Source organism: Carcharodon carcharias, chromosome 5 (assembly GCF_017639515.1).
Source record: "Carcharodon carcharias isolate sCarCar2 chromosome 5, sCarCar2.pri, whole genome shotgun sequence".
Classification (NCBI taxonomy): Eukaryota; Metazoa; Chordata; class Chondrichthyes; order Lamniformes; family Lamnidae; genus Carcharodon; species Carcharodon carcharias.
The window spans coordinates 17,236,718-17,262,175 of record NC_054471.1 but is presented as its reverse complement, the minus strand read 5'-3'; the positions used below and the strand labels follow the sequence as shown (position 1 = coordinate 17,262,175).

The 25,458-nt window shown below is 48.6% G+C and overlaps 1 protein-coding gene across 1 annotated transcript in view; it reads right to left on the bottom strand.

The window, feature by feature from the left end:
* Nucleotides 1-816: 816 nt before the first annotated feature.
* LOC121278115 (dynein heavy chain 8, axonemal-like) overlaps nt 817-25,458 on the bottom strand; it is a 1,831,678-nt gene continuing 1,807,036 nt past the window's right edge. The window contains exons 93-94 of the mRNA XM_041188200.1: nt 8,240-8,361; nt 817-1,104 (exon numbers count right to left, since the gene is read on the bottom strand). Of these exons, the coding sequence (XP_041044134.1) occupies nt 817-1,104; nt 8,240-8,361 (410 nt within the window). The remainder of the gene's footprint in view (nt 1,105-8,239; nt 8,362-25,458) is intronic.

The window sequence follows — 25,458 nt, the reverse complement described above, 5'->3', positions numbered from 1 at the left end:
CCTACTTTCCCAAGGGCCATTAGTGATGGGCAATAAACGCTGGCCTAGCCAGAGACCCCCATATCCTATGAATGAACAATAACAAAAAACCAGTTTGCTTCTGCCAGAACCTCAGGCAGTTCATTCCAGATGCTGACTGCTCATTGCATAATTCATCCACGGGCAGGATGAGGTTTCCAAAAGCAAATAATAATAAAAGTTTTAAAATGGAATTAATAACATGTGCCTGCTCATATGACAGTCACATGAGGAGACATATTTCATTACATTTTTATTTTTAAAATTAATTTTTAAAATGATCTCACTTGTGCGCATATGCGAAGTTTGCATTCGGCTGGCTCGCATCCCGCCCCGCATTCCCCACCGGCAGCGCTGCCGCCACGGTTCACACTGGGTGGGCCCTAATTGGCCCACTAGCGTGATATCACGGTGCGGTGCTGATCGTGGGCGGCGGCTGGCTTCCCGACTGCCCTCCCACCGAGCCCACCCGCCAAGGGCAAAATTCTGCCCCTTGTCACTATTTCACTAGGAGAGATCCTCCTAGTGTCCTTAGCAACATTTATTCTGTTGGCCTCGTCACAGTCAATGAAATGAATGAGTATGGAATTGATAAATAACATACAGTACAATACTAGCTCAAGACAATCAATTAATTTATTAATTAATGCAAGAACAGTTTGCCTTTGTATTGGTGAACATTTTTGTATTGTGACTAGCAGATTAAGTTACTGCATTGACACTTAAATTCAGTTACATTACTGTTAAATTATCTCAGAGTCTAAAACACATTCTCCTCCAACTCAAGCATCTATTGATTTACTTGATATCACAGAGCAGAGCTGCCCCTCTCAGGATCCAGTGGTCAGGTGGCTGGACTGTTTTCAGGCAGAGGGTGGTAATGAACATCAGATCAGTGCGTTGTGGTTTCTTATAGATTGGACAGATGTATAATTTAGAATCCTTGGGCGCAGTGGAATTGATGGCAAATATATAGATGACAGGTAGCATTGTAAAGAGAACCTTAGCAGTTGATTCAGTCAGTCGGGTATTTCTCCTGTCCCAACCTGCTCCATCCAGGTAAAGGCCATAAATGTACACTCCCTCCTGCAAAGCAAGCATGCAAAGGTTGAATGTCAACACAACATCAGTTGCAAGATAGAATCATGGATACTTACAGAGCAGAAGGAGGCCCCCTACCCAAAAAATTTGACATCATTTGCATTCAACAGCATTCATTTGCACTCATTTGACATCAATTATACTCAAAAGCAATCACTTAGCTATCATTTAACATTGCAAGTAATGTAACTGACACCATTGTTATTAATGGCCCCAAACCGCTGCACTGAAACATTTGTGATTAGCAACATCACTTACATTAAGCATTCGGAGACCAAAAACAGTCAGAGTTTCTTTCCATATTTCTGAATTCCGATAGCTTCAAACATCCTAAAACTGAGCTAACTTAAGAATAAACAGACTCTGTTTTAACATATGTTTTGATAAGGTAGTTTTATGTTTCTCTTCATAACCTATACTAGTGCACCACATCTCTGCCCCTTCTCCTGCACCCACCCCCCACCCCTTTGCTCCTGGCCCGGATTGCAGTTGTCTCTCCCACGACCACCCTTCCTGGGGAAATGTTCTTTCCCCACCTGAACCCCGACTCCTTTCTTCCCCCTCCTCTCCCCCACTCTTCTCCCCCTCTCACCCATGATCTCTCCCTTCCTCCCTCTCTCTATCCCTCTTTCTCCCTCACTTTCCCCTCATTCTCTCCCCTTCTCTGTCTCCCCCTCTCTCCCTCTTCCTCTCTCTCTCCCACTCTCTTGTCCTCCTCCCTTTTCTCTCCCCTCTTGCCTCTACCCCTCCTCTTCCCCTCTCTTCACACCACTTGTCCCACTCCTCCCCTCCTCCCCCTCCCTCTCTCTCACCTTCTCACCCCCTTCTCTCCCCCTCTCTTCCCCTTCTTCCTCTCCTCTCTCTCCACCCCTGCCCCAACCCCCTCTTTCCCCCTTCTCTGACAGCCTCTCTCTTCCCAACTTGATCTCCCTCTATACCCCTCTCCCCTCTCTCCCACTGTCTCTCTCTCCCCCTTCTTCTCTCTCCCCGACTCTCTCTCTCTCCCCCCTCGCCTCACCTCAGCTCTCTTGCTCCCCTTTGTATTTTCTCTCCGCCTCTCTCTTCTACCCCCTCTCTCTTCTACCCCCTCTCTCTCATCCCCTCTTAGCCACCTCTGTCTCCCCACCACCCACCTCTCCCCACTCTCTCCCCGCCCTCTCTGTCTCTCCTCCTCTCTCTCATTTAAAGGAAAAGCATATAATAGCGCAAAAATGGGTGGCAGATAAGAAGACTGGTCAAAATATAAAGAACAGCAAAAAATCATAAAAGGATTAATATTGCTGATAAAAAATGTCAAAGCTTTTTGTCTTGTACTCATCAGAACACTCGCAAAAATACCAATATAAAGGGAAAAACAACAATTTATAATGTATATGAAGAGAGTGCCGATTGTTTGGCAAGTAGCATTCCCATGGAGAATACACCACTGATGGTAACTGACAGTTATTGCTACGCATTGTTTGAAATTTAAACCAGGTAGCTTGACCCTGATTGATTGAGGTATTGCCCTGAGGAATGAGTCAGCGAATGGCTGTCACATAATTTGTTTAGCTAAAACACTTGATCTGTGCATGTTTTTTCTGTCTGCAAAGAAGAGTGCCCTGTGTATTAATATACACTTTCAGTACAAGCAAATGCGCCATATTGCGAGCCCGACTGACTTATAGGAGGGCTTACTGGAGACTGCAAGATGGTGAGGCTGAGGTGCAGTCTCCAGAGGAGATGATGCCAAATGGAAGTGTGAGGGTGTGTGAGAGAATGAGTGGTGATGTCCCGAGAGCTGGAGGTGTGAGATGCCATTGAATGTGTGATTTGCTTCTGAGTGTATGAATTTAGAGTGATGAGATGGTTGCCTTACCCTGGTGGCATGAATGAGATCATTCATTGGTTTCCTGCAGTGGATGGTCGACTTCTTAAGTGCAGCATTGGCACTGACCATCTCTGCCATCACCTCCCAAGCAGGAGTGATCAGATTGATGGGCCTCCTGTAGCCAAGCGAGGGTAGAGGATATCGCGGCGGGCCTCCACATCTTCAGAAGGTGTCCCGGGGATGCATCGCTGAATCGGGGGCTGCACTGTTCTTGGCTTGAAGGTCCTGGGCTGTAAGCATTGAGAAGTGTGCACGTGGCTGCAGTTTAAATATGGCACCCGGCTTGAGGAAGCGGCGAGGTGACGGCACGGCGGGTAAATCGGAGGCTGCCTGCCAGCAAGACAGCGTGTTTCCAGTGGCTACATAACTAATGAGGTGGGATTGGGATGATACGGCATGAAAAGCTGCATTGCGGCCGGAGGGTAAAATGTCTTTTCCCACCCGCTGCAGCACATTGCAAATCTGGAATTATTCCACCCATACAGTCGGGAGGGAGCACCCCTGGGAGTCCTCAGCATTGACTCTGGGCTGCATGAAATCTCATAGCATTAGGTCAAGCATGGGCAAGGAAACCTGCTGCTGATTACCACATACTGCCCTCCCTCATCTGATGAATCAGTACTCCTCCATGTTCAACACAAGGGAGCAGAATGTACTCTGGGTGGGGGACTTCAATGCCCATCACTAAGAGTGGCTCGGTAGAACCACTACTGACCCAGATGGCTGAGTCCGAGAAGACATAGCTGTTAAATGGGTCTGCGGCACTTGGTGAGAGAACCAACAAGATGGAAAAGCGTACTTGACCTCATCCTCATCAACCTGCATGCTGCAGATGCATCTGTCCATGACAGTATTGGTAGAAGTGACCATTGCATAGTCCTTTTGGAGACCAAGTCTTATCTTCACATTGAGGATACCCTCCATCGTGTTGTGTGACACTACCACCATGCAAAATAGGATAGATTTCGAAGAGATCTAGCAATTCAAGACTGGACATCCAATAGGTGCTAAGGGCCATCAGCAGCAGAAGAAGTGTACCCAAACATAATCTGCAACCTCATGGCCTGGCATATCTCCCACTCTATCATTACCACCAAGCCTGGCTTAATAAAGAATGCAGGAGGGAATGCCAGGAGCAGCACCAGGCATACCTATAAAAAGAGGTGTCAACCTGGTGAAGCTATGCATGGCAAACAGCATAAGGAGCATGTGATAGACAGATCTACTCGATCCTACAACTAACGGATCAGATCTAAGCTCTGCAGTACTGCGACATCCAGTCATGAATGGTGGCGGACAATTAAACAACTCACTGGAGGTGGAAGGTCCACAATTATCCCCGTCCTCAATAGTGGAGGAGCACAGCACATCAGTGCAAAAGATAAGGCTAAAACATTTGCAACAATCTTCAGCTAGAAGTCCAGAGTGGATGATCCATCCCAGCCTCTTCAGGACGTCCCCAGCATCAGAGATGCCAGTCATCAGCCAATTCAATTCACTCCACGTGATATCAAAAAATGGCTGAAGGCACTGGATATTGTAAAGGCTATGGGCCCTAATAATATTCCGGCAACAGTGCTGAAGACTTGTGCTCCAGAACTTGCCGTGCCCCTAGCCAAGCCTTTCCAGTACAGCAACAACACTGGCATCTACCCGGCAATTTGTAAAATTGCCCAGGTATACCCTGTACACAAAATGCAGGAAAAATCCAACTGGACCAATTACTGCACCTTCAGTCTGCTCTCCATCATTAGTAAAGTAATGGAAGGGGTGATCAACAGTGCTATCAAGAGGCACTTGCTGAACAATAACCTGCTCACTGACACCCAGCATGGGTTCCACCAGGATCACTCAGCCCCTGATCTCATTACAGCCTTGGTTCAAACATGGCATAAGAGCTGAACTCCAGAAGTGAGATGAGAGTGACTGCCCTTGACATCAAGGCTGCATTTGACTAGGTGTGGCATCAAGGAGCTCCAGCAAAACTGGAGTCAATGAGAATTGGAGGAAAACTCTCCGCTGGTTGGAGTCATACGTAGCACAAAGCAAGATGGTTGAGGTCGTTGGAGGTCAATCATCTCAGTTCCAGGACATCACTGTAGGAGTTCCTCAGGGTAGTGTCCTCAGCCCAACTATTAATGACCTTCCTTCCATCTTAAGGTCAGAAGTGGGGATGTTCTCCAATGATTGCACAATGTTCAGCACCATTCATGACTCCTCAGATACTGAAGCAGTCCATGTCCAAATGCAGAAAGACCTGGACAATATCCAGGCTTTGGCTACAAGTGGCAAGTAACATTTGTGGCACACAAGCGCCAGGCAATGACCATCTCCAACAAAAGAGAATCTAACCATTTCTCTTTGACATTCAATGGCATTATCATCACTGAATCACCCACTATCAACATCCTGGGGTTACCATTGACCAGAAACTGAATTGGACTAGCCATATAAACACTATGGCTACAAAAGCAGGTCAGAAGCTAGGAATCCTGCTGCGCATAACTCACCTCCTGACTCCTCAAAGCCTGTCCACCATCTACTCAAGGCTCAAGTCAGGAGTGTGATGGAATACTCTCCCCACTTGCCTGGATGAGTGCAGTTCCCACAACACTCACAGAACCCAGCGCTACTGAAGACAAAGCAACCCACTTGACTGGCACTCCATCCACAAACATTCACAACCTCCACCACTGATGCAGAGTGGCAGCAGCATGTACTATCTACAAAATGCACTGCAGGAATCCATCAAGGCTGCTCAGACTGTAACTTCCAAACCCACAACCAATGCCATCTAGAAGGACAACGGCAGCAGATAGATGGGAACACCACCCCCTAGAAGTTCCCTTCCAAGTCACTCACCATCCTGACTTGGAAATATATCACCATTCCTTCACTGTTGCTGGGTCAAAATCCTGGAACTCCCTTCCTAACAGCATAGTGGGTGTACCTACATCAAATAGACTGCAGCAGTTCAAGAAGGCAGATCACCATCACCTTCTCAAAGGCAATTAGAAATGAGCAATAAATGCTGGCCTAGCCTGTGAAGCCCACACACCGTAAATGAATGAAAAAAAAAATTGCCATCCCATCAGCAGGAAAGACTGGCCAGGCGTGGTGGCACAGTGGTATACATTCGGGAAGGACTGGCCCTGGGATTCCTCATTATTGACTGCAGACCCCATGAAATCTCATGTCATCAAGCTAATCAAGGAAAGGAAATCTGCTGATTACCAGGCAATGCTCAGGCAATGCCTTGGTCATACCAGCCCTTCAGTTTGATCTTCGACTGTCCAGGAATTAGAAATCACTCTTCTGAACCTGCTGTGACTAACCCAGGAGAGAATTCATAGGGGCATGAAAAACATGTGTGTTATCTTAAACTTATCTTTAAACACATTTGTTTTTAGTTTTTGTTCCGAAACCCAGATGTACCTGCTCATGGGGAACAGAAGTGCGGATCTCCAAGTGCCGACAGTCTTTGCAATCTGTCCTGTGCATTCGGAGGCTAGGAGCAGGCTGCATGTGCCCAGTTTTTCATATTTAAGTTCTTCAGGCCCAGGCAGGGGACAAGAGAGGGGTGAGGGCGAGGTCCCAAGAAGTGTTCCAGGCAGGGAACAAGGAGATGGAAGTGGGGGCGTTCCCAAAAAGACTCTCAGGTTTGGACTGTTGGGTCAACAGTTGGGACTGTTCTCCTCGGAGAGGAGATGGCTAAAAGGAGGCTCGATAGAAGGTTTCAAAATCATGAGGAGTCTGAGAGAGTAGATAGGGAGAAACTGCTCCCATTCGTAAATGGATTGAGAACCAGAGGGCACAGTTTTGAAGTGTTTTGCAAAAGAAGCAAATGTGAGGTGAGAAAAAACTTTTTTACACAGCGAGTAGTTAGGGATTGGAATGCACTGCCTGGAAGTGTGGGTGGGGGCAGGTTCAATTGAGGCATTCAAGGGGGTATTGGATGATTATTTAAATAGAAACAATGTTCAGGGTTACAGGGAAAAGGCAGGAGATTGGCACTAAGTTAAAATGCTCCGAGAGCTGGTGCAGATATGATGGGCCGATTGGCCTCCTTCTGCACTGTAACAATCCTGTGATTATGTTAGGGGCAGACAGCACACAGGAACAAGATCCAGTTTATTTGAGAAAAAGAGAGGAGTCAAGAAACAGCTTCCAATTAGAGGAAGGGCTGGGGGAAACAGACTTTAAGTGAAGTGGGCCGAGAAGGCAGCCGACGGTTGGTGATTCTGTGCTGCGGACTGTTGGGTAAAGGTACCCTATTGGAGCTGTAGCATTCTGCTTGGTGAGATTGAAGGTTTTAATTTGTGCTTGTAATTTGGTGCTTGGTTGTGTACTCGGAAATCAAGGGGAATGGAATCTCAGGGGATGAGATTGAAATATTGGAGGTGGACTATTGTTGATGTTGTCCAAGTCTGGTAGTTGAAGAGGGCTCAAGAGAAGTCCTGATGAGCCAAGAAGGCAGCTGAGGGTTGGTGACTCTTTGGAGCAATATTGTTCTGCTTGGTGCAGCCAAAGAGCTGCAACGTTGCTCGTAAGTTGATGCTTGAGTGAATATTTGGGAATCCAGGGAATTGGAATCTCAGGAGATGAGATTCAAACCCAGTGAGTTGGGCTGTTGTTGAAATCGCCTGAGATGGAATGACTTTTGGAGAGAATTCCAAGGTGAGGCTTTCAAAGGTGAAGATTGGGATCTCTCATGAGAGAAACAGAGTTTCAGTGAGACTGATGTCTGGGTGGGTTGCTGAGAAATCCGTGGACTCTGTTTTGGTTGCATCTGCCATTTATCGCATAATGTGGTTTGCTTGACCGCAGTTCGCAAGTTTATTCCGATGTACCCCATAGTAACCCTGAATGTTAGAGTACAAGATAGATATTACAAATTGTTTAATCTTTCTGACCTTGTATAGTAAAGTTTATTTTTGTTTGCTCAAAACCTATGGAATCTTGTGGCTTATTCACTGGGCAAGTGTCTTAAATCTCAAACATTGTCTACTTTAAACAAAATGTTATTGGTCCCAAACTGGATTCTACCAACAATTTGGGGGTCTGGTCAATGATCATGGCACTTTAAAATTGTTGGTAATGGTAGAAACAGATTTTTAGCCAATAGGAGGTTCGAAGATATCTGATAATCCTTCCAAGATTATGGAGCTGGAAACCCTTCTCTCCCTGGAATCTGAACTAAAATTTCCAACCATGGAATTAACTACAGGGTATAAATTACTGCATACATACTGGGGGTGGTACTTTGATTTCGTCTTTCATCAGTTTTGTGACTTCATTGTGAAGAGTGACACTGTCCAGCGCCCAGCCTTTATGTGCACGTGTTACTTCCTGTCTCATAGCAGTTAGAAATCCTGTGTACAGAATGAACACGGGTTATTTCATTTCTTTTTGATGAATATAACTATAAATCCTGCTTTTACTGCTTTCACATCATGTGGAATGCAAGCCAGTTACAACTTACAAAGCATTACAAAGTATTTATAGCACAAGAAGAGGCCATTCATCCCAACTGGTCTCTGCACTTGTTTAAGTTTTTAATGAGCCTCTACCACCTTTCTTCACCTAAACCCATCAACATATACTTCTATACCTTTCTCATGTATTTATCTACTTTCCCCTGAACACGTCATTTCATATTCTATCCATGCTCTGGGTAAAACAGTTTCTCTTGAATTTCACTGCTGGTCTTATTAGTGTCCTTTATATTGATGGCTCCTAGCTCTAATCGACAAAAATAAATAATGGGCTGGATTTGAATGCACTTCACCTCGAAGGTGGGGTTCCTCTGCACACTGAGCACTGTCCATGTGACATTATGAAAATTTTCTGCACCTTGAAGCCTGGTTTCCTGTCAGAGTGGACAGTGCCCCTGGCTATCAATGAACACCCAGAGAAGAATAATGCAAAAGAGGGAAGCATACACCAGAAACCAAGAGCTCAATACTGCAAAAAGCCTAGAGGAGTATCACAAGTGCAGGGGTGAAATTAAATGGAAATTAGGAAAGCAATTTCAAATTCAGTTTGGCGGCAAGCAACTCAAACCAGGGTCCTCAACTTAAACAAGGGCAATTAGAGAGGTATGAAGAAAGAGTTGTCTAAAGCGGGCTGGGAAAATAGACTAAGAAGAAGGTCAGTGGATGAGCAGTGGCAGTAAGCAGATATTTCATAACACTCGGCAAAAATTTATCCCAATCAAAAAGAAGGACTCGATGAGAAGGATGAACCACCAGTGATGAACAAAGGCAGTCAAGGAGAGTATCCAATCAAAAACTAAGGCATACAAAGCGGCAAAAACTAATGGTAGGCCAGGGGATTGGGAATTTTTTAGGAATCAGCAGCGGATGACTAAACAACTAATGAAGAGGGAGAAAATTGATTATGAAAATAAATTGGCAAGAAATATAAAAAGAAACAGCAAGAGTTTCTACAGGCATATAAAAAGAAATAGGGTAGCGAAAGTGAGCGTGGGACCCTTGGAGGTGGAGGTGGAGAATTGATAATGGGGAACAGGGAAATGGCAGATAATTTAAATCAATATTTGGCATCGGCCTTCAGGGTGGAGGACACTATAAACACCCCAAAGATATCAGATAATCAAGGAGCTAATTGGAGGAAAGGTCTTGTAACTATCTTTGTCATGAGGGACAAAGTATTTGACAAGTCGCAAGGGCGTGATGGCCTGCATCTAAGGGTTTTAAGGAAGTGGCTGCACTGGTCAAATATTCTAGAACTCATTGGATTCTGGGAGGATAACAGTGGATTGGAAAACCGCAAATGTGATGCCCTTGTTCAAGAAGGGAGGGAGGTGAAAAGCAGAAAACTATAGGCCAGTCAGCCTAACATCTGTCATTGGGAAAATGCTAGAGTCCCTTTTAAGAAAGAAATAGCGTGACAATTAGAAAAGCTTAATGCAATCAAACAGAGTCAACATAGTTTTGTGAAAGGGAAATCATGTTTGACAAATTTGCTAGGGTTCTTTGAGGATATAACAAGCACTGTTGATAAAGGTGAGCCAATAGATGTAGTGTATTTGCATCTCCAGAAGGCATTCAATAAGGTGCCACATAAAAGGTTATTGCACAAGAAAAGAGCTCACGTATTGGGGGTAATGTATTAGCATGAATTGAGGATTGGTTCACACACAGAAAACAGAGAGTGGGGATTAATGGATCTTTTTCAAGTTGGAAAGACATAACTAGTGGAGTGCCACAAGGACCAGTCCGAGGGCCTCAATTATTTACTATCTATATTGATGCCTGGGAGGAGGTGTTCAGAGTGTAATGTATACAAATTTGCTGATGATACAAAAATAGGTGGGAGGGCATGTTGTTATGAGGACATAAGGAATCTGCAAGGGGTTCTAGGCAGGTTCAGTGAGTGGGCAAAAATATGGCAGATGGAGTTTAATGTAGGAAAGTGTGAGGTCATGCACTTTGGTAGGAAGAATCAAAAGGCAGACTATTATTTAAATGGAGGAAGACTCCATAAAGGTGCAGCACAGAGGGATCTGGGTGTTCTTGTGCATGAAAAACAAAAAGTTAGCATGCAGGTGCAGCAAGTAATTACGAAGGCAAATGGAATTTTGGCCTGTATCGCTAGGGGGGTTGGAGTTTAAAAATAGCAAAGTCTTGTTACAACTGTTCAGGGCGTTGGTGAGACCGCACCTGGAGTACTGTGTACAGTTTTGGTCTCCATATTTAAGAAAGGATATACCGGCATTGGAGGCAGTTCAAAAGAGATTCACTAGGCTGATTCCTGGGATGAAGGGGTTGACTTATCAAGAATGGTTAAACAGGTTGGGCCTTTATTCATTAAAGTTTAGAAGAATGAGGGGTGATCTTATTGAAACGTACAAGATTCTGAGGGCGCTTGCCAGGGTAGATGTTGAGAAGATGTTTCCACTAGTGGGGGAATCTCAAACTAGGGGACATAGTTGCAAACTAAGGGGACACTTATTTAAAACTGAGATGCAAAGGAATTTCTTCTCTCAAAGAGTAGTGAATATCTGCAATTCTCTACCCCAGAGAGTTGTGAAGGCTAGATCACTGAAAGTATTTAACGAGGAGGTATATAGATTTTTGAAATATTGGGGAGTTGAGGGCTATGAGGAGCTGACACGAAAGAAGAGTTGAAGCCTGGGGCAGATCAGTCATGATCTTATTGAATGGTGGGTCAGGCTTGAGGGGCCGAAAGGCCTACTCCTGCTCCTATTTCTTATGTTCTTATGCAAAGACAGGGCAGAAGCTTATTGGCAAGTATAAAATTAAATAAAACCATAAGATGTTTTTTATAAATCCATAAAAGTCAAGAGCATAAGTAAGTACAGGTTTATTGGAGATCAAAAAGGTAATGGCTGTGAGGCAGAAGACATGGTCATGGTTCTCAGTGAATGCAGTGGGCAGAATTTTCCAGCCCTGCTGCAGCAGGGGTGTGAATGGAAAATGTTGCGAGCCGGCCAAAAGTCCATTGTCTTCGGCTGGACCAAAAGATCCTGCCGATGGGCGGGGCCAGAAAATTCCGCCTTTGGACAGGATATTGAGTGGCTATGGAATCATGACCACCAGATTTTGGGAGATGAGGAGCACATCTCGTACTGAAAAGCAGAGCCCCGAGCTTGAGAATTTCAGTAGAGAGGGTGAGGGGAAGCAAGCCATGGAGGCTATACCCTGTGAATAGGCACTACCAGCAAAGAAGCTACCTTGACATGACCAAGATTCAGTGCCACAGCAGACAATGCAGGCATGGTGGTCACAGAGATTTGTGCCCTCATCATGGAAGACATTCTTATAGTATTGCTCCCTATGGCCTGCCAATGGATCTCAAAGTCACTGTGGCACTGAAGATCTTTAAAGGATCAATAAGGGACTATGGTGGTGCATCGTTATTGGCTCCACAACACTGGATCTCACAGGTCACTGACAGTCTTTTTGCAAGTGCTGGACAGTACATGTATTTCCAGACAGATGGAACCTCACAGGTGCAAAGGCCTGTGTGGTTTTTTTGCCTCTGTTGCTGGATCCCCCCCAGGTGCAGAGCATCATCAATTGCACCCACATGGTCATTAAGGTACTGAGTGACCGACCAGAGATTTAGCAACAGGAAAAGTCTCCAATCCCTCAATCCCTCAATGACCAAAACAAGAGCTTTCTTCATGTGTGTGCTTGCTTTCCTGGCAGCTGACATGAATCCTTCATCCTCTGCAAGTCCAGGGTGCCTCAGTTCTTCTTTCCACCTCCCAAACTCCATGGGTGGTCTCTAGGGGGCTCCAGGAGGGAAGGGATAATCCTCGAAGAGATGGCTACTCACTAAATGTGATCCCGGGACAAATCTACAGAGGCACTTCAACCAAAGGCATCTCAGGTGACCATTTGTCCCTTAGAGGGCGAGACTGGGGAACTAATAATGGGAAGTAGGGGTTTTGTGGCACAGTGATAGCGCGTCTAACTCTAAGGAAAAAGTTTTGGGTTCATTCCAGGGACAAAATTTTTCCATTGGTTTGTGGAGGCGGGACCCACACTATGACGTGTAAGATGATGCATGGTGACGTCGGGCAAGCGTCCCAACGCCACCACACATAATTGAGATATTTCGTTGGGTGGGCGCACGGTGATATCTGATGCGTGCCCGCCATTAATTAATGGACCACTTAAGGCCCTTGAGGTGCCAATTAATGGCGATTTTTTGGCACCCATGCAATTGTTGGGTCAGCGCATGGGCGCAAAGGGCAGGTGGGTAGGGCACATTTGTATAAACCTCATGCATGGGCGGCAGAAGAGGGCTCAATGGGTTGCGAGTGTGCTCTGTCAAATATTGTTTTTTTAAAGTTACTGATACTTGCCTGTGTGATCCGCAACACTTCAAAACGCATACCAGCTGCTTGGACTGGACTCACAACCTTCAGGTCAGCACTCTGCAGTGAGGAATCTTTTACAGGCCTGCAGGTTTCAGGAAGCCTTCCTTTGGCCTGGGAATGGGAGTGAACTCTCCACAGAAGGCACCTCCTCTGAGGAGGAATGCTGAGAAGGAGGGGGAGGTCAGGAGTGCACAATCAGCCTCCAGGGGAGCATCCTTTGGGAGGACAGGAGCAGGCACAAGGGGTGCAAGAAGTAGTCTAAAGCAGAAGGGGCCACAGAAGATGCCACCATCCTGCTGCCAGGTTTTACAGGCAGCGAAGCAGTTACCTCAATATAACTGAGATGCAGTGCGAAGGAGGCTCCGTCTCTCAAGGGAGACAGTTAACCTTAACTGTCAGATGATTGGGCCTGAGATTTCCGTGGTGTGTGGGTGGACACCCCATGCCAGTGGCTCTAAAGGTCACAGCTGCCCTCAACTTCTATACCTCAGGCTCCTTCCAGGGCTCGGTGGGTGATCTTTGTGGTGTCTCCCAATCAGCTGTCCACACTTGTGTCAAGCAGGTTACAGGCGCTCTGTTCAGGCATGCATTGACTTTCATCCACTGCCATTGGAACCAGGCAAGTCAGGCACAGCGAGCCAGAGGCTTCGCGGCCATTGCTGGCTTCCCCCATGTCCAGAGTGCAATAGACTGCACACAAATGGCCATCAAGGTGCCAGCAGATGAGACCGGTGCCTTCGTCAACAGGAAGGGCTTCCACTTCATGAGCGTGCAGATAGTGTGTGATCCCATTATGCTGATTCTACAAGTCTGTGCAAAGTACCCCGGCAGCTTCCATGACATCTACATCCTCAGACACTCTCAGGTGCCAGGGCTCTTCAGTGCTCCAGCCTGGCTTGATGGATGGCTACTGGGTGACAAGGGCTATTCCCTCAGAAGGTGGCTCATGACACCTCTTCACCATCCAAGAACAGAAGCTGGGCAGCGCTACAATAGGAGTCAGGGCACCACAAGGGCTGTGGTGGAGAGGGCCATCAGTCTTCTCAAAATGTGCTTTCAATGCCTGGATCGCTCCGGGGGCACACTCCAGTACCCCTCAGATTGTATCTCGGTGATAATGGTTACTTGCTGCGCTCTCCACAATCTTGCGCTGGAAAGGGGGGAACGCTGTGGACAATGACGATTGAGAGGCAGCGGCTGCGGCTGTACACGATGAGCCCAGCAGTGAATCCGAGGATGAGCACTCACAGGGAAATGCTGAGGGGGTAGACGCTAACCCGGGCATACTCCAGGGAGGCAGGGAATCCCGGGAGGCTTTAATCCAATGAACCTTTTGCGAGCACACCACATATGGACCTCCAAGGTGAGCCTGGGCTGCAGGGTCCATATTCGATAACTGAGTGCAAAATCTGCCTGGATAGGAACATTAACTGAGGGCTTAGTTAATAAAGCTGAATGTCCCACGAATCACTCATAAACTTTTGGTAACCATCCGCCTGCAGAAGAAAAGAGGCACCCTCAGCTATGGTAACATGTCTGAATTTAATATTATAACAAAGGGAACATAAGAAAACAAAATGACAAAGGTGTTAAAAATCGCACCAACTCATAAAGACCTCATTACTGGCCAACGCAAAAGCACCAGTGATAAACCCATGGTGTGCCTTATGTTTACGTCTTGGTGCTGCCACCTCGCTGGGTGTGGCATCTGAGACAGCCTGCTCACTCTGCTGTCCTGTTGGCCTCGATGACCTTGGCAGTCCTCCTCTGGCCCATGGAGCTTGTGATAGCCCCCCCTGGGAGGGAGTGACCAGTTCCACAGCTGGCATCTCCCCAGTCGTCACAGCCTCAGCAGATGCAATGGTCACTGGTAGAGGGGCGAAGGAGCTGCTGCCCTCATCCAGGGCGCCCTGAGGGGAGCCCACGGAGATGACAGGCAGCTGCAGCGCAGACGTGATGTCACTCCGGACCTCCCTGCTCACCGTGGATGGATGGGCACTGAGCTGGGAATCTTGGTGCCCAGACTGTCTCCCACACTGGCACTGACCAGCTGAGGTCAATGCCAATGTGAGGACTTCATCGTCCGAGCGCATTCCCAGGAAGCCCTGATTGGTCTCCTGGAGGAGTCTCTCTGCGACAGTCGCCACTCTCTCCACGGAGGATGCATGGCGCTCAGCCATGAGGCTCATTGCATCGGGGATGGTCTGCGTAGACTCCTCCACCATGGACACCAAGCCAAGCATAGCCTCATGTATCTCCACCAGATGGTCCTGCACATCCGGCTGCATTTCCTGCATTTGCTGTGTCGCGGACAACTCCAGAGGCACAGCATCAGGCACCGAATGAGCATGTGCTTGGCCCCTTGCAGTCCCCCGACTGTTGGCGCCATGGGCACTCTCTGTCTCTGCCAGCTCCTCCAGCAACTGTGAAGTGCCCTCAACTCTGTGCCCCAGGACACTAGCCGATGTTCCAGTTCCCAACAAGGTGCTAGTATCTGCGCTGATGCCTGCTTAGCAGAGATGGTGTGACGCTGGAGAGTGCAAGACTTCAGGGCCCTCAGGAGCTGCTCCTCCTCCCGGCCCTGCTCCGCTGATGCTGAAAGGAGGAAAGAGGACATTGGATCAGTTAACGTGGAGACAATGTCAATGTGCATCCCTGTCCCCCAGATCATTCTGCGCTCATCCTTCCATTAGCAATGGTCAAGCCATGTTGCAAACTTCAAGCACTGAACATTCAGCACTGCCATGGCTGTTGGGAGAACAATGGTGATCTCACTGCTGGGCAAACATACCTGCACATGGCAACCCAGCCTCACCAACACCGGTGGACCTGGGTGCATGGCTGCTCTCCAGATCTAGCATTTCCTACTCGAAGTGGCTGAGAATCGCTACCTGTGCCAGCCCTCTGCCAGTCCTCACCCACTCAGCGGCATTATGTGCATTCTTCTCCTGAAAAGGAGAGAAGAGCATTGATTAGTGCTAATTGTACCTGGACCCCAACCAGAATGCAACATTGTGGGGCTCCAGTGACACCTCACCCTGCTGCTGCCGAACAGTCACACAAAGATGTTCGGCCTGTTCCCCCCGCTCCCACCCCCGCCCCTGCCTCCCCCTTGGCCAAATGCTGCCTACTTCACATTTGCTACCACATGGTCTAACCTTCGATAGCAAGGAAGCGCAAGCACGTGGAGCGCAGAGTGCAGCAGATCAATCGGTGCCACGCCACCTTGAAGCTTCCCTCCCAGCAGATCATCACCCTGGCTTTGACATGTCCTGGAGTTCCATCTCTGCGCCTAGGTGCAGCTCCTCCAGGTTGCCCCCAAAACAGTGATATGGGTCTCAGTGTACCACATGATGCAGGGGCAGAACCCATCTCTTCACCACCCTCTCAGGGTGACCTTGGCATGGGCAATATCTGCTGGCCCACCCAGCAAAGGACACATGCCATCAATGATTCAATGCAGTCACTACACTCAGACTTGGGTGGGGGGCACCAGGGGGAAAAGCCTACCTGCTGGGTTAAGTGACCAATGCTGACATGGTACTCACCCTTCCCGAGTGCAACAGGTTGTTGAAGTGCTTGCGACACTGGATCCAGGTGCGTCGTACCATGTTGTGGGAGCTCACCATCTCAGCCACCTCCTCCCAGACATGTTTGGTCATGTTAGGGGGCCTTCTCCTCCTGTCCTGGGGTAACAGGAACTCCCACTGTGCTACTACCTCCTCAAGGAGGGCAGCAAGGCAATCGTCAGAAAAACGAGGGGCATAGTGCACCCCTGCCCTACCCTCCTGCCTGGGCTACTCAAAAGCAGAGCCCTGGAGAGCCCTTCCACTGGCCATGTTTCACAGCCTTTGAAAGACTGCAGGAGCTTTTTAAAACAGGCTGCCCGGTCGCCACTGGACTCGGCAGTCATTGCAGTCCCGCCACCACCTGCCCACTCCTGCTGTCCTCGGGAGCCATGATTCATGCTGGGCGGGCCTTAATTGGCCCACCCACGTAAAATGGCAGCGCGGACCTGATCGTGGGCGGCGATCGGGTCCGTGCCCGCCCACGCCCATTCCCGCTCCACCTGCTCGACTGGCAGAAAATTCTGCCCCAGGACTTGATAGCCATGGCAGCTGCATTCATAACGTGGCCAAACAGGTTGATTATCACCTACAAATCCATCCAATATGTCTATGGCGGGCAGTGAGAGTAGGAGAGTCTCCGGGTCAGCCGCAACCATGTGGTAGCTGCAGGGCCACAGCTGCCCCACCTTAAAGGTTCTGTGACAAGTGTCCACTTGCTCTGAGGATCCACCAGAGACAATGAATAACTGGAAATGAGGAAATGGCAGTGACTTTGAACAATTATTTTGTATCTGTCTTCAAAGTAGAAGACAGTAAAAAAATCCGAAGAATAGTAGAAAATCAATGGGTGAAAGGGAGATAGGAACTTTAAACAACCATGATCAATAGAGGAAAATTACTTGGAAAACTTTTGGGACTAAAGGCTGACAAGTCCCCTGAAACTGATGGCCTTCATTCTAGGGTCTTAAAAGACGTGGCTGTAGAGATAGTGGATGCATTAGTTCAAATCTTCCAAAATCCCCAAGGGTATAAGTTTTCGCTGAGCGCGCACGCCCGACCAGCTCGAGCATAAGATAGCGCATGATGGTACTGGGGAACACCCCGAAATCATCGCGCGATATTTCGGTGTGCGGGCACATGCTAAACTTGGAAGCACTCCCACCAACAATTAAGAGAGCAATTAAGCTCAATAAGGGTGAAATTAACACAGATTTTTCATTGCCTGCCCAATGATATGGTTGGCGGGCAGGCGAATCGGCCAGGCGACATTTGCATTTTTCAGGAAACCTCATCCATGGGTGGGTGAGGTTTCCGTGATAAATTAAAATAAAAATAAATTTCTGTGGACAGCATTTTCATTACCTACATTTTCAGGTGACTGATTAAGAAGCTTGGACACTTTTTTTCCAGTTTCTGTGAACTTTATTGTAGGCTGTTCAGGTCTTCAGCTCCCTGAGACAGCTCTCTGTCTTCAGGGAATTTTCTGTGAGCGCACTGACTTCAGCGCTTGCCCTCCTCCTGCCCCCACCCCGGCAGCACTGAGCCTGTCAGTGTGCGCTTTGCGTTGGCTGGCCATTAATTGGCCAGCAGCTGATTGTTCCCCAGCTGCTCCCGGGCCTGCCGATCACACTCACACATCGACCTAAAAATCCTGCCAAATTCTGAAAAGATCCCAGCAATTCGAAGCTGCAAAGTGGGGGGCCACTGTGCCCCCTGATTTTCCAATGCATGCCTTGCTGTCCTCCTCCAAGAGGTGAGCATCCGTCAGCACCTTCTGTATCCGGAGGATGGGAGGAGGAAGGACCCCCCCATGTCACCAGCCAGACATGGGAGGAGGTGGGTGACGCTGTAAGCGCCCATGATCATGTGTGGCACACTGGCACCCAGTGCAGGAAATGATTCAATGATTTGCTGTGCTCTGGAAGAATGAGTACTGTATTTGTCTTGGCCATTGGACCAAGAAGGCAGCCTTAGCCTTTGACCACCCCCACCATATCTTGCTGTCATTTCTGCATTGGGCATCTGTCGCATGCTGGGTGGGCAAATGGGTACTGACCATGCTTACACCAGCCTTAGTGGTTGAGGAGAAGAAGGGTTCTCTTGCAGCATATGTTGGTTTCTGTGGCATTTGAGTAGTCTGGGGGCAACCTGCGGGGAAGGCTGCATGACACATACTCAGAACTCCAACACGTCATATTGATGATAATAAGATGGTGCAAGGGGTGCCTCAAGGTGTTTTGGGCAAGTGCCATCTGCTGGCATCGGCGCTGCACCTAGTTGCACCTTCTTGTCATGGGCGCTAAGAGCCGTGTGATATTCAAAGAGATGGACGCCGAATGTGTCCAAGGTGGCCGTTGGGGGAGGGGGTTGGGACCAGCCATACTATCTTCTGGGGACTGATCACCATTAGTGTGGACAGCAGCCGCTGGAGGCCTCAGATGGGCCACTGTGGTTGGGATGCGGCGTGCGCGTGCAGACTACATGAGCAAGCAGCCCCAATAAATCCTCTTCTCTGTTTTGCAGGCAAAAACTCACCACAATGCCCGGGAGCACCAGAGGACTGGAGGTGGGCGCGCCCTCCTATAGTGCCTTATGCCTTTTGAAAAGCAGGCCATGGAGCTGGGCAGGAGATAGGAGGCCAGGGCAGCCGGGGGCGGTGAGGCTGGGGTCCGGCGGGCAAGTATTTGAGGTCCACAGTCCCATCCACTCTGTCTGCCCACCATCCAAACCACTGATGGTTGCTGCAATCGTTAATGCTGAAACACAGCTCATTCACAGACTGAGACACTCTGACATGTGGGTCATACAGAAGGGACCCTCGTCCCCTTGAGGAATCTCGTCTCCACCACCTTCCAAAGTCACCTTATCCCATTTGTGACCACTATCACCAAGGTCTAACATGCCATTGGATCGCTGCTGCACAGCCAAAGACTTATTTCATCTGAGGGGGTTCGGGATCTCCAGCACCTTTTCAGCCAGTGTGCCCCACATTACTTTGTCCAAAAGGTCCTCAGCACCTCAGCTGTGAACATCATGGCACTCAACTTAGATAAATGCCACCACGTTACTCATCCCTGCACCAAGGGGAAATGTTGCCTTCTGCCCACCCGGCCTAATGGAATGAAGGCCAATAATGTGACCTCTCAATCTCCTGTGATCCAGGGCAAATGTTGCTAGTGTTTGCGATGTTTCCTCAGCCCCGCAACTATCCAGGCCAGAATGCATCCAGGTCAGGTACCTCTGCACTCTCCCCACTCCTATGGTACATAACATGCTATGTGGCATTCCTGAGGCCATTTGACCAGCCTGTCTGCATGTGCGTTTAATGTTTGAGGCTTGTCTTGACTCTTTCCCATCTCACCAACGTTCATCTCCTTAGGGTCTTGATGTGGGAGCAAATTATGAGGCTGGGGGGGGCAAAGGGATGAACGGTTGAACTGAATGTACGCGGACTGATGCACTGTCCTTGTTGTTAATTTCAGCATCACCACCAGAGTGACCCGTACCTCGACCCCCCGGCGCCCCCCCTCCACACCTGAGGGCCAACAAGTGCAACTTGCGGCACATCATTTCAGCTAGCCAGGCACCAGTGTAGACACATACACCTTGGTGGGGCTTTACTGTCGGCTATGTCCCGGGTCACAGTGGAGAGGGCACATCACGATCGCTGGAGGAGATGGTAGGGGCAGAGAGTGCCGATGGCTCCAGCAGCTGCAGGGGGGCTGCAGGGGACGAGGCATATGCTGAGTCCAGCACTGATGACGTGCCTCTGGTGTTGTCCCCAATGCAGCAGCTGCAGGAAAGGCGGCAGGAAGTGTGTTTGCATCTGGCAGGGTTGCATGAGGGAATGGTTCAGTTGCTCTCAGCAACGGAGGAGTCTAGGCAGAGCGCACGTGAAGAACCTGCCCTCAGAGCAGAGCATCAGGATTCCTTCAATGAGAGATTGGCGACTCTCATAGAGAGGGGCTTCCACCAAATGGATCAAAATATGATTGGGTTATGCTCTGACCAGCAACCCCTCACAGCAATTCTGGCCACAGGTGGTGTTTCCCATTGTGGGAGATGTTGTGGACATCAAGTGCCAGCACTCGGTGCCCATGCATCTGCGGTGAGCAGGGTGGTAGATTTGGACCTCACGTCGGTGCAGCGGCTGCCTGTCTTTGCTGCAAGCTTCTCTCATGGTGCTTCGGATGGGGGCAGCAGCTCCTCTGCCAGTCAATGTTTCTTCCGTTGAGGCTGCGACAACTGGGGAGCTGCCAGTTCTGCAACTGGCCACTCCCTCCCAGGCGGGGCCATCACAGGCTCCACAGGCCAGAGGACGCCCGTCAAGGTCATCGAGCCCAATAGGACAACAGAGTCAGCAGGCTGGCTCTCAAGCCACTCTGAGTGATGGGGCGGCACCTAGACGTAGCATCCGAAAACATAAGCATAAGGCACCTTAGGCACTCTACGGGTATGTCACTGGTGGTTTTGTGTTGCCCTTAGAATAGAGATCCATATTTTTGTGATTGCTAACAAGTGGTGTGTGGTTTTGTTTTGGACAAAATAAAGTCCACCTTTGTAACCATGGCTGAGGGTCTTTTGTTTGTGGTGCATTTTTCTTTTTCACAGATTTATCATGAGTGTTTGAGTGGACATTGATGTTTCTGTACTAAGCCCTTAGTTGCAGCTGAACAGGTAGAAGACGTAACACCTAAGTGCCACGTGTGGAAGCACCAGGCAATGCTGTTCCTGCTGATCCATGTGTGTGGAGTTAACTGAAGGTTCTTTGGATTAAATTGTCACAGGTGTCCCTGCCTCCTTGGTGTAAATGCGGGTCGTCGTTCTGCCCCTCATCATCGCCCTGTGCTTCCTCATCCACTGAGGCACTGCTGGATTCATCATGTGCAGCCTCATCCAGGGTGTTAAGGTCTTCATCGTCAACTGCACCCCCCTTTCCAGCGCAAGATTGTGCAGGGCACAGCAGACTACCACTATCAGAGAGACGCGATCTGGGGGGTACTGGAGTGCGCCCCCTGAGCGGTCCAGGCAACGGAAGCGCATCTTGAGAAGACCGATGGCTCTCTCCATCACAGCCCTTGTGATGCCGTGGCTCCTATTGTACCACTGCTCAGCTTCTGTTCTTGGACGGCATTGTGGCGGCATGAGCCACCTTCACAGGGGATAACCCTTGACACCCAGCAGCCAACCACCCAACCAAGTCGGAGCACTGAAGAGCTCTGGCACATGGGAGCTGCCTGGTTATCTTGCACAGACTTGTAAAATCTGCATCCTGTGATCACACACAATCTGCACGTTCATGGGGTGGAAGCCCTTCCTGTTGACAAAGGCACTGGGCTCACCTGCTGGCACCTTGATGGCCACACGTGTGCAGTCTATAGCACCCTGGACATGGGGGAAGCCAGCAATGGCCGCGAAGCCTCTGCCTCGCTGTGCCTGACTTGCCTGGTCGCAGCGGAAGTGGATGAAGGTGGATACCCATCTGAACAGAGCATCTGTAACTTGCTTCGCACAAGTGTGGACAGCTGATTGGGAGACACTGCAAAGATCACCCACCGAACCCTGGAAGGAGCCAGGGGCATAGATGTGGAGGGCAACTGTGAGCTTCATAGTCGCTGGCATGGGGTGTCTACCCACACAGTTAGGAGAGATCTCAGGCCCAATCATCTGACAGATGTAGTTGACTGTTTCCCTTGAGAGTTGGAGCCTCCTTCGGAAATGCACCTCAGTCATATTGAGGTAGCTGCTTCGCCACCTGTATACCCTGGCAGCAGGATAGATGTGTCTTCTGCGCCTTGCACCTTGAACAACCTCTTGGCCCTGCACCCTTTGTGCCTGTGCCTGGCCTCCCAAAGGTGGCTCTCCTGGAGGCTGATTGTCCAGTCCTGGCCTCCTCCTTATTCTATCCCTCCCTTCCTCCTCAGGGGAGCTGCCTCCAGTGGAGAGGTCAGAACCCATATCCCCATGCTAAATGGAGGCCTCCAGAAAGCTGCAGGCACGAGAAAGATTACTGTCTGCAGACTGGTTTCAAAGTACACAAGAAGCTCTTGGAAATCGATGAGAACTGCTAACAATCACACAGGCAACTTTTAAACATTTTCATCAATTATAACTTCATTAAAAACATGAACAACTCCTCTGAGTCCTCATATCCTGACATTGCAAAAGTTTTCTGAAATAATCTCCTACCCGCCTTCCTGTTGGGTCCATGCCCCGACCTGAAGTTCGCACGGACCCTTCAAAATCGTACACAATTGGCAAGTTAAGGGGTTTAACGAGCCCTTGAATTAATGGCAGGTGAACTGAGCGCACCCGCCCACCGAAATATCGCAATGGCGCACGTTGATGTCGGCACACTCATGCGACGTCAGCGCGTGTCATTTTACGGGCTGATGTGTGGGCTACGCCATCCATACGTCAGCCGGAAAATTCTGGCCTATATTTCGGTTGGTGGGCGCACGTGAGTTGGCTGCACTCCCACCGACAATTGGGAGGCCTATTAAGGCCATTAAGTAGCAACTAACGGCGATTTTTCATTGCCCATCCACTGTTAAGGTTGGTGGGTGGACGAATCTGCCAGGTGGACTTTGCCTTTTTGATGAAACCTCCCCCAAGGGCGGGATGAGGTTTCTGCTATTAATTAAAAAAATGTTTGGACAGAATTTTCATCATGTATAGTTTCAAGTGAATGAATCTGATGTGTGGACATTTTTTTCTGTAGTTTCAAATCTTTATTGGTTGATTTTAAATTCTTCAGCACCCTGAGGTAGCTCTCTGCCTTCTGGGAGCTTTCATTCCGCTCTCCCCAGTGCCTGTGCTGGCTTCAGCATCGCCCTCACCCTGCCCCAACCCTGGTAGCGCTCAGCCTTTCAGCACGCGTTTCACGCTGGCTGGCCGTTAATTGGCCAGTGGGGGTGAAATCGCAGTTGGGGGCCGACTATTGTCGATGGCCCATTTCCCAACCGCTTCCAGGCTTGCTGATTGCAGCTGCCTGGTGATCTGAAAATTCTACCCTATAGCTCAGTTAGTTCAATATCTGTTATTTGGAAAATGCTCAAATCCATTATTAAGGAGGTATAATCAGGACATTGAGAAAAATCATTATATAATCAGGCAAAGTCAACATGCTTTTGTAAAAGGGAATTTGTGTTCGGCAAATTTGTTAGAGTTGTTTCAGAATGTATCAAGTAGAGTAGTTGGATTCCCAAAAAGCATTCAATAAGGTACCACATGAAAGGTTTTTATTTTGTTATTCATTCATGGGATGTGGGCTTCGCTGGCAGGGCCAGCATTTATTGCCCACCCCTAATTGCCTTTGAGAAGGATGTGGTGAGCTGCCTTCTTGAACAGCTGCAGTCCATATGGTGTAGGTATACCCACAGTGCTGTTAGGGAGGGAGTTCCAGGGTTTTATGCTCATGGTGTTGGGGGTGATATATTACCATGGACAGATAATTGACTAACAGGAAACAGAAAATCAGGATAAATGGGTCAGTTTCAGGTTGGCAAACTGTAACTGGGTGGGTGCCTCATGGAACAGTGCTGGGGCCTCAACAGTTAAAGATCTACGTTATTGACTTGGATGAGGGGACTGACTGCATTGTAGCCAGATTTGCTGGTGATACTGTTGGGGGGAGTACAGTAAGAATTTATTGACAGAGAATTACTTAAAAACCTAGCCAGTCAGTGCCATCAAGTACATTAACAGTTAAAGGTTGCCAGATGAACTTTGCACACCCTTAGGGCACATGATCACCAGAAAGGCCCTGGGAGCCAGACTGGAGACAGAGGAAAAAACAAGATAGATTAAGTGAGCTCTTCAATGGATAAGGAAAGGATAGATAGGGGGTGAAGGCTCTGCCTGGGTGAAGGGGGGTGTATGTACCTAGCATGTAAACCTGTATGCTGACAAGATTGGAATCTGAAAAATGTTCTTGTACCTGATCAGTGATGTATAAATAAGCTGTATACTGGTAATTTGGTAGAGTGCTACGTCAGACTGCTTTGAGGTGGTTCTCTCCTTGCGATTGCTCGAATAAACAATCGTGACCTGTACCTGAACCTCCTGTGGTTCGTTTGGTCAAAGATACCACAACAATTGGCATGGTTGGCAGGATACTTGGATCAGAGCCCTGGGATGGCTCTGCAAAGTGGGTGAGTATACTTTATTTACCACCCGTAGTTAGTGCAGTAAGCTTGGTCAAGTATCAAAAGAATTGGGAGGAGGACTCAGGACAGGAGGCACCGGGATAGGAGGCGGAGCCATGCTGGTGGGCTAACGGTTTGAAATAAAACCATAGCTGAAGCTGCGCAGGGAGGCCAGACTCCTGGTTAGAGAAACTGAAAGTGGTGCCATGCTGGTGGACTACGGTTTGAAATAAAACCATAGTCGAAGCCATGCAGGGAGGCCAGACCCGTTTAGAGAAACAGGAGGCGAAGCTGTGCTGGCGGGCTACGGTTTGAAATAAAACCATAGCCGAAGCTGTGCAGAGAGGCCAGAACCTTGGGGAAACAAATAGACTGCAAGTAACTAAGTTGTCAGAGCCATGCAAATTAACTGTGCAGAGACAGACAGAATAGAATGCCATCAGGAAAACAGAAAAGTGCGATGGAACCTGACTGGGCAGCCGCGGACTCCATCACAAGGTTCATAGCAGAACAACAGAGAATGGGAATATGTGGAAAGATGATTGGGACCCGAAAGGTCCCCTACTGAATTTTTGTACCTTAAAAAAAAAATGAATTGATCTCAGTTACAAGAGCTGCTTGTGCTGAAGAGAGAGAGAGAGAAAGGGAGTCCCCATAGGGGGGGTTAATGAGCAGTGACAGGCAGGAGCAGAGGAAATGTGAGCTTCAGTCAGTTTGATTGTCCCTATAGGTGGAGCCTACAAGATCCCTTTATTCCCCCGCTACTTGAAGTTTTGTTTAGAGTATGAGAGTTTAAAGTCGTTAAGTTCAATGTTATAGGAGTATAAATACCTAACTTTATATATGTGTTTGTTTGTGTACAAGGAAGTATTTGTATGT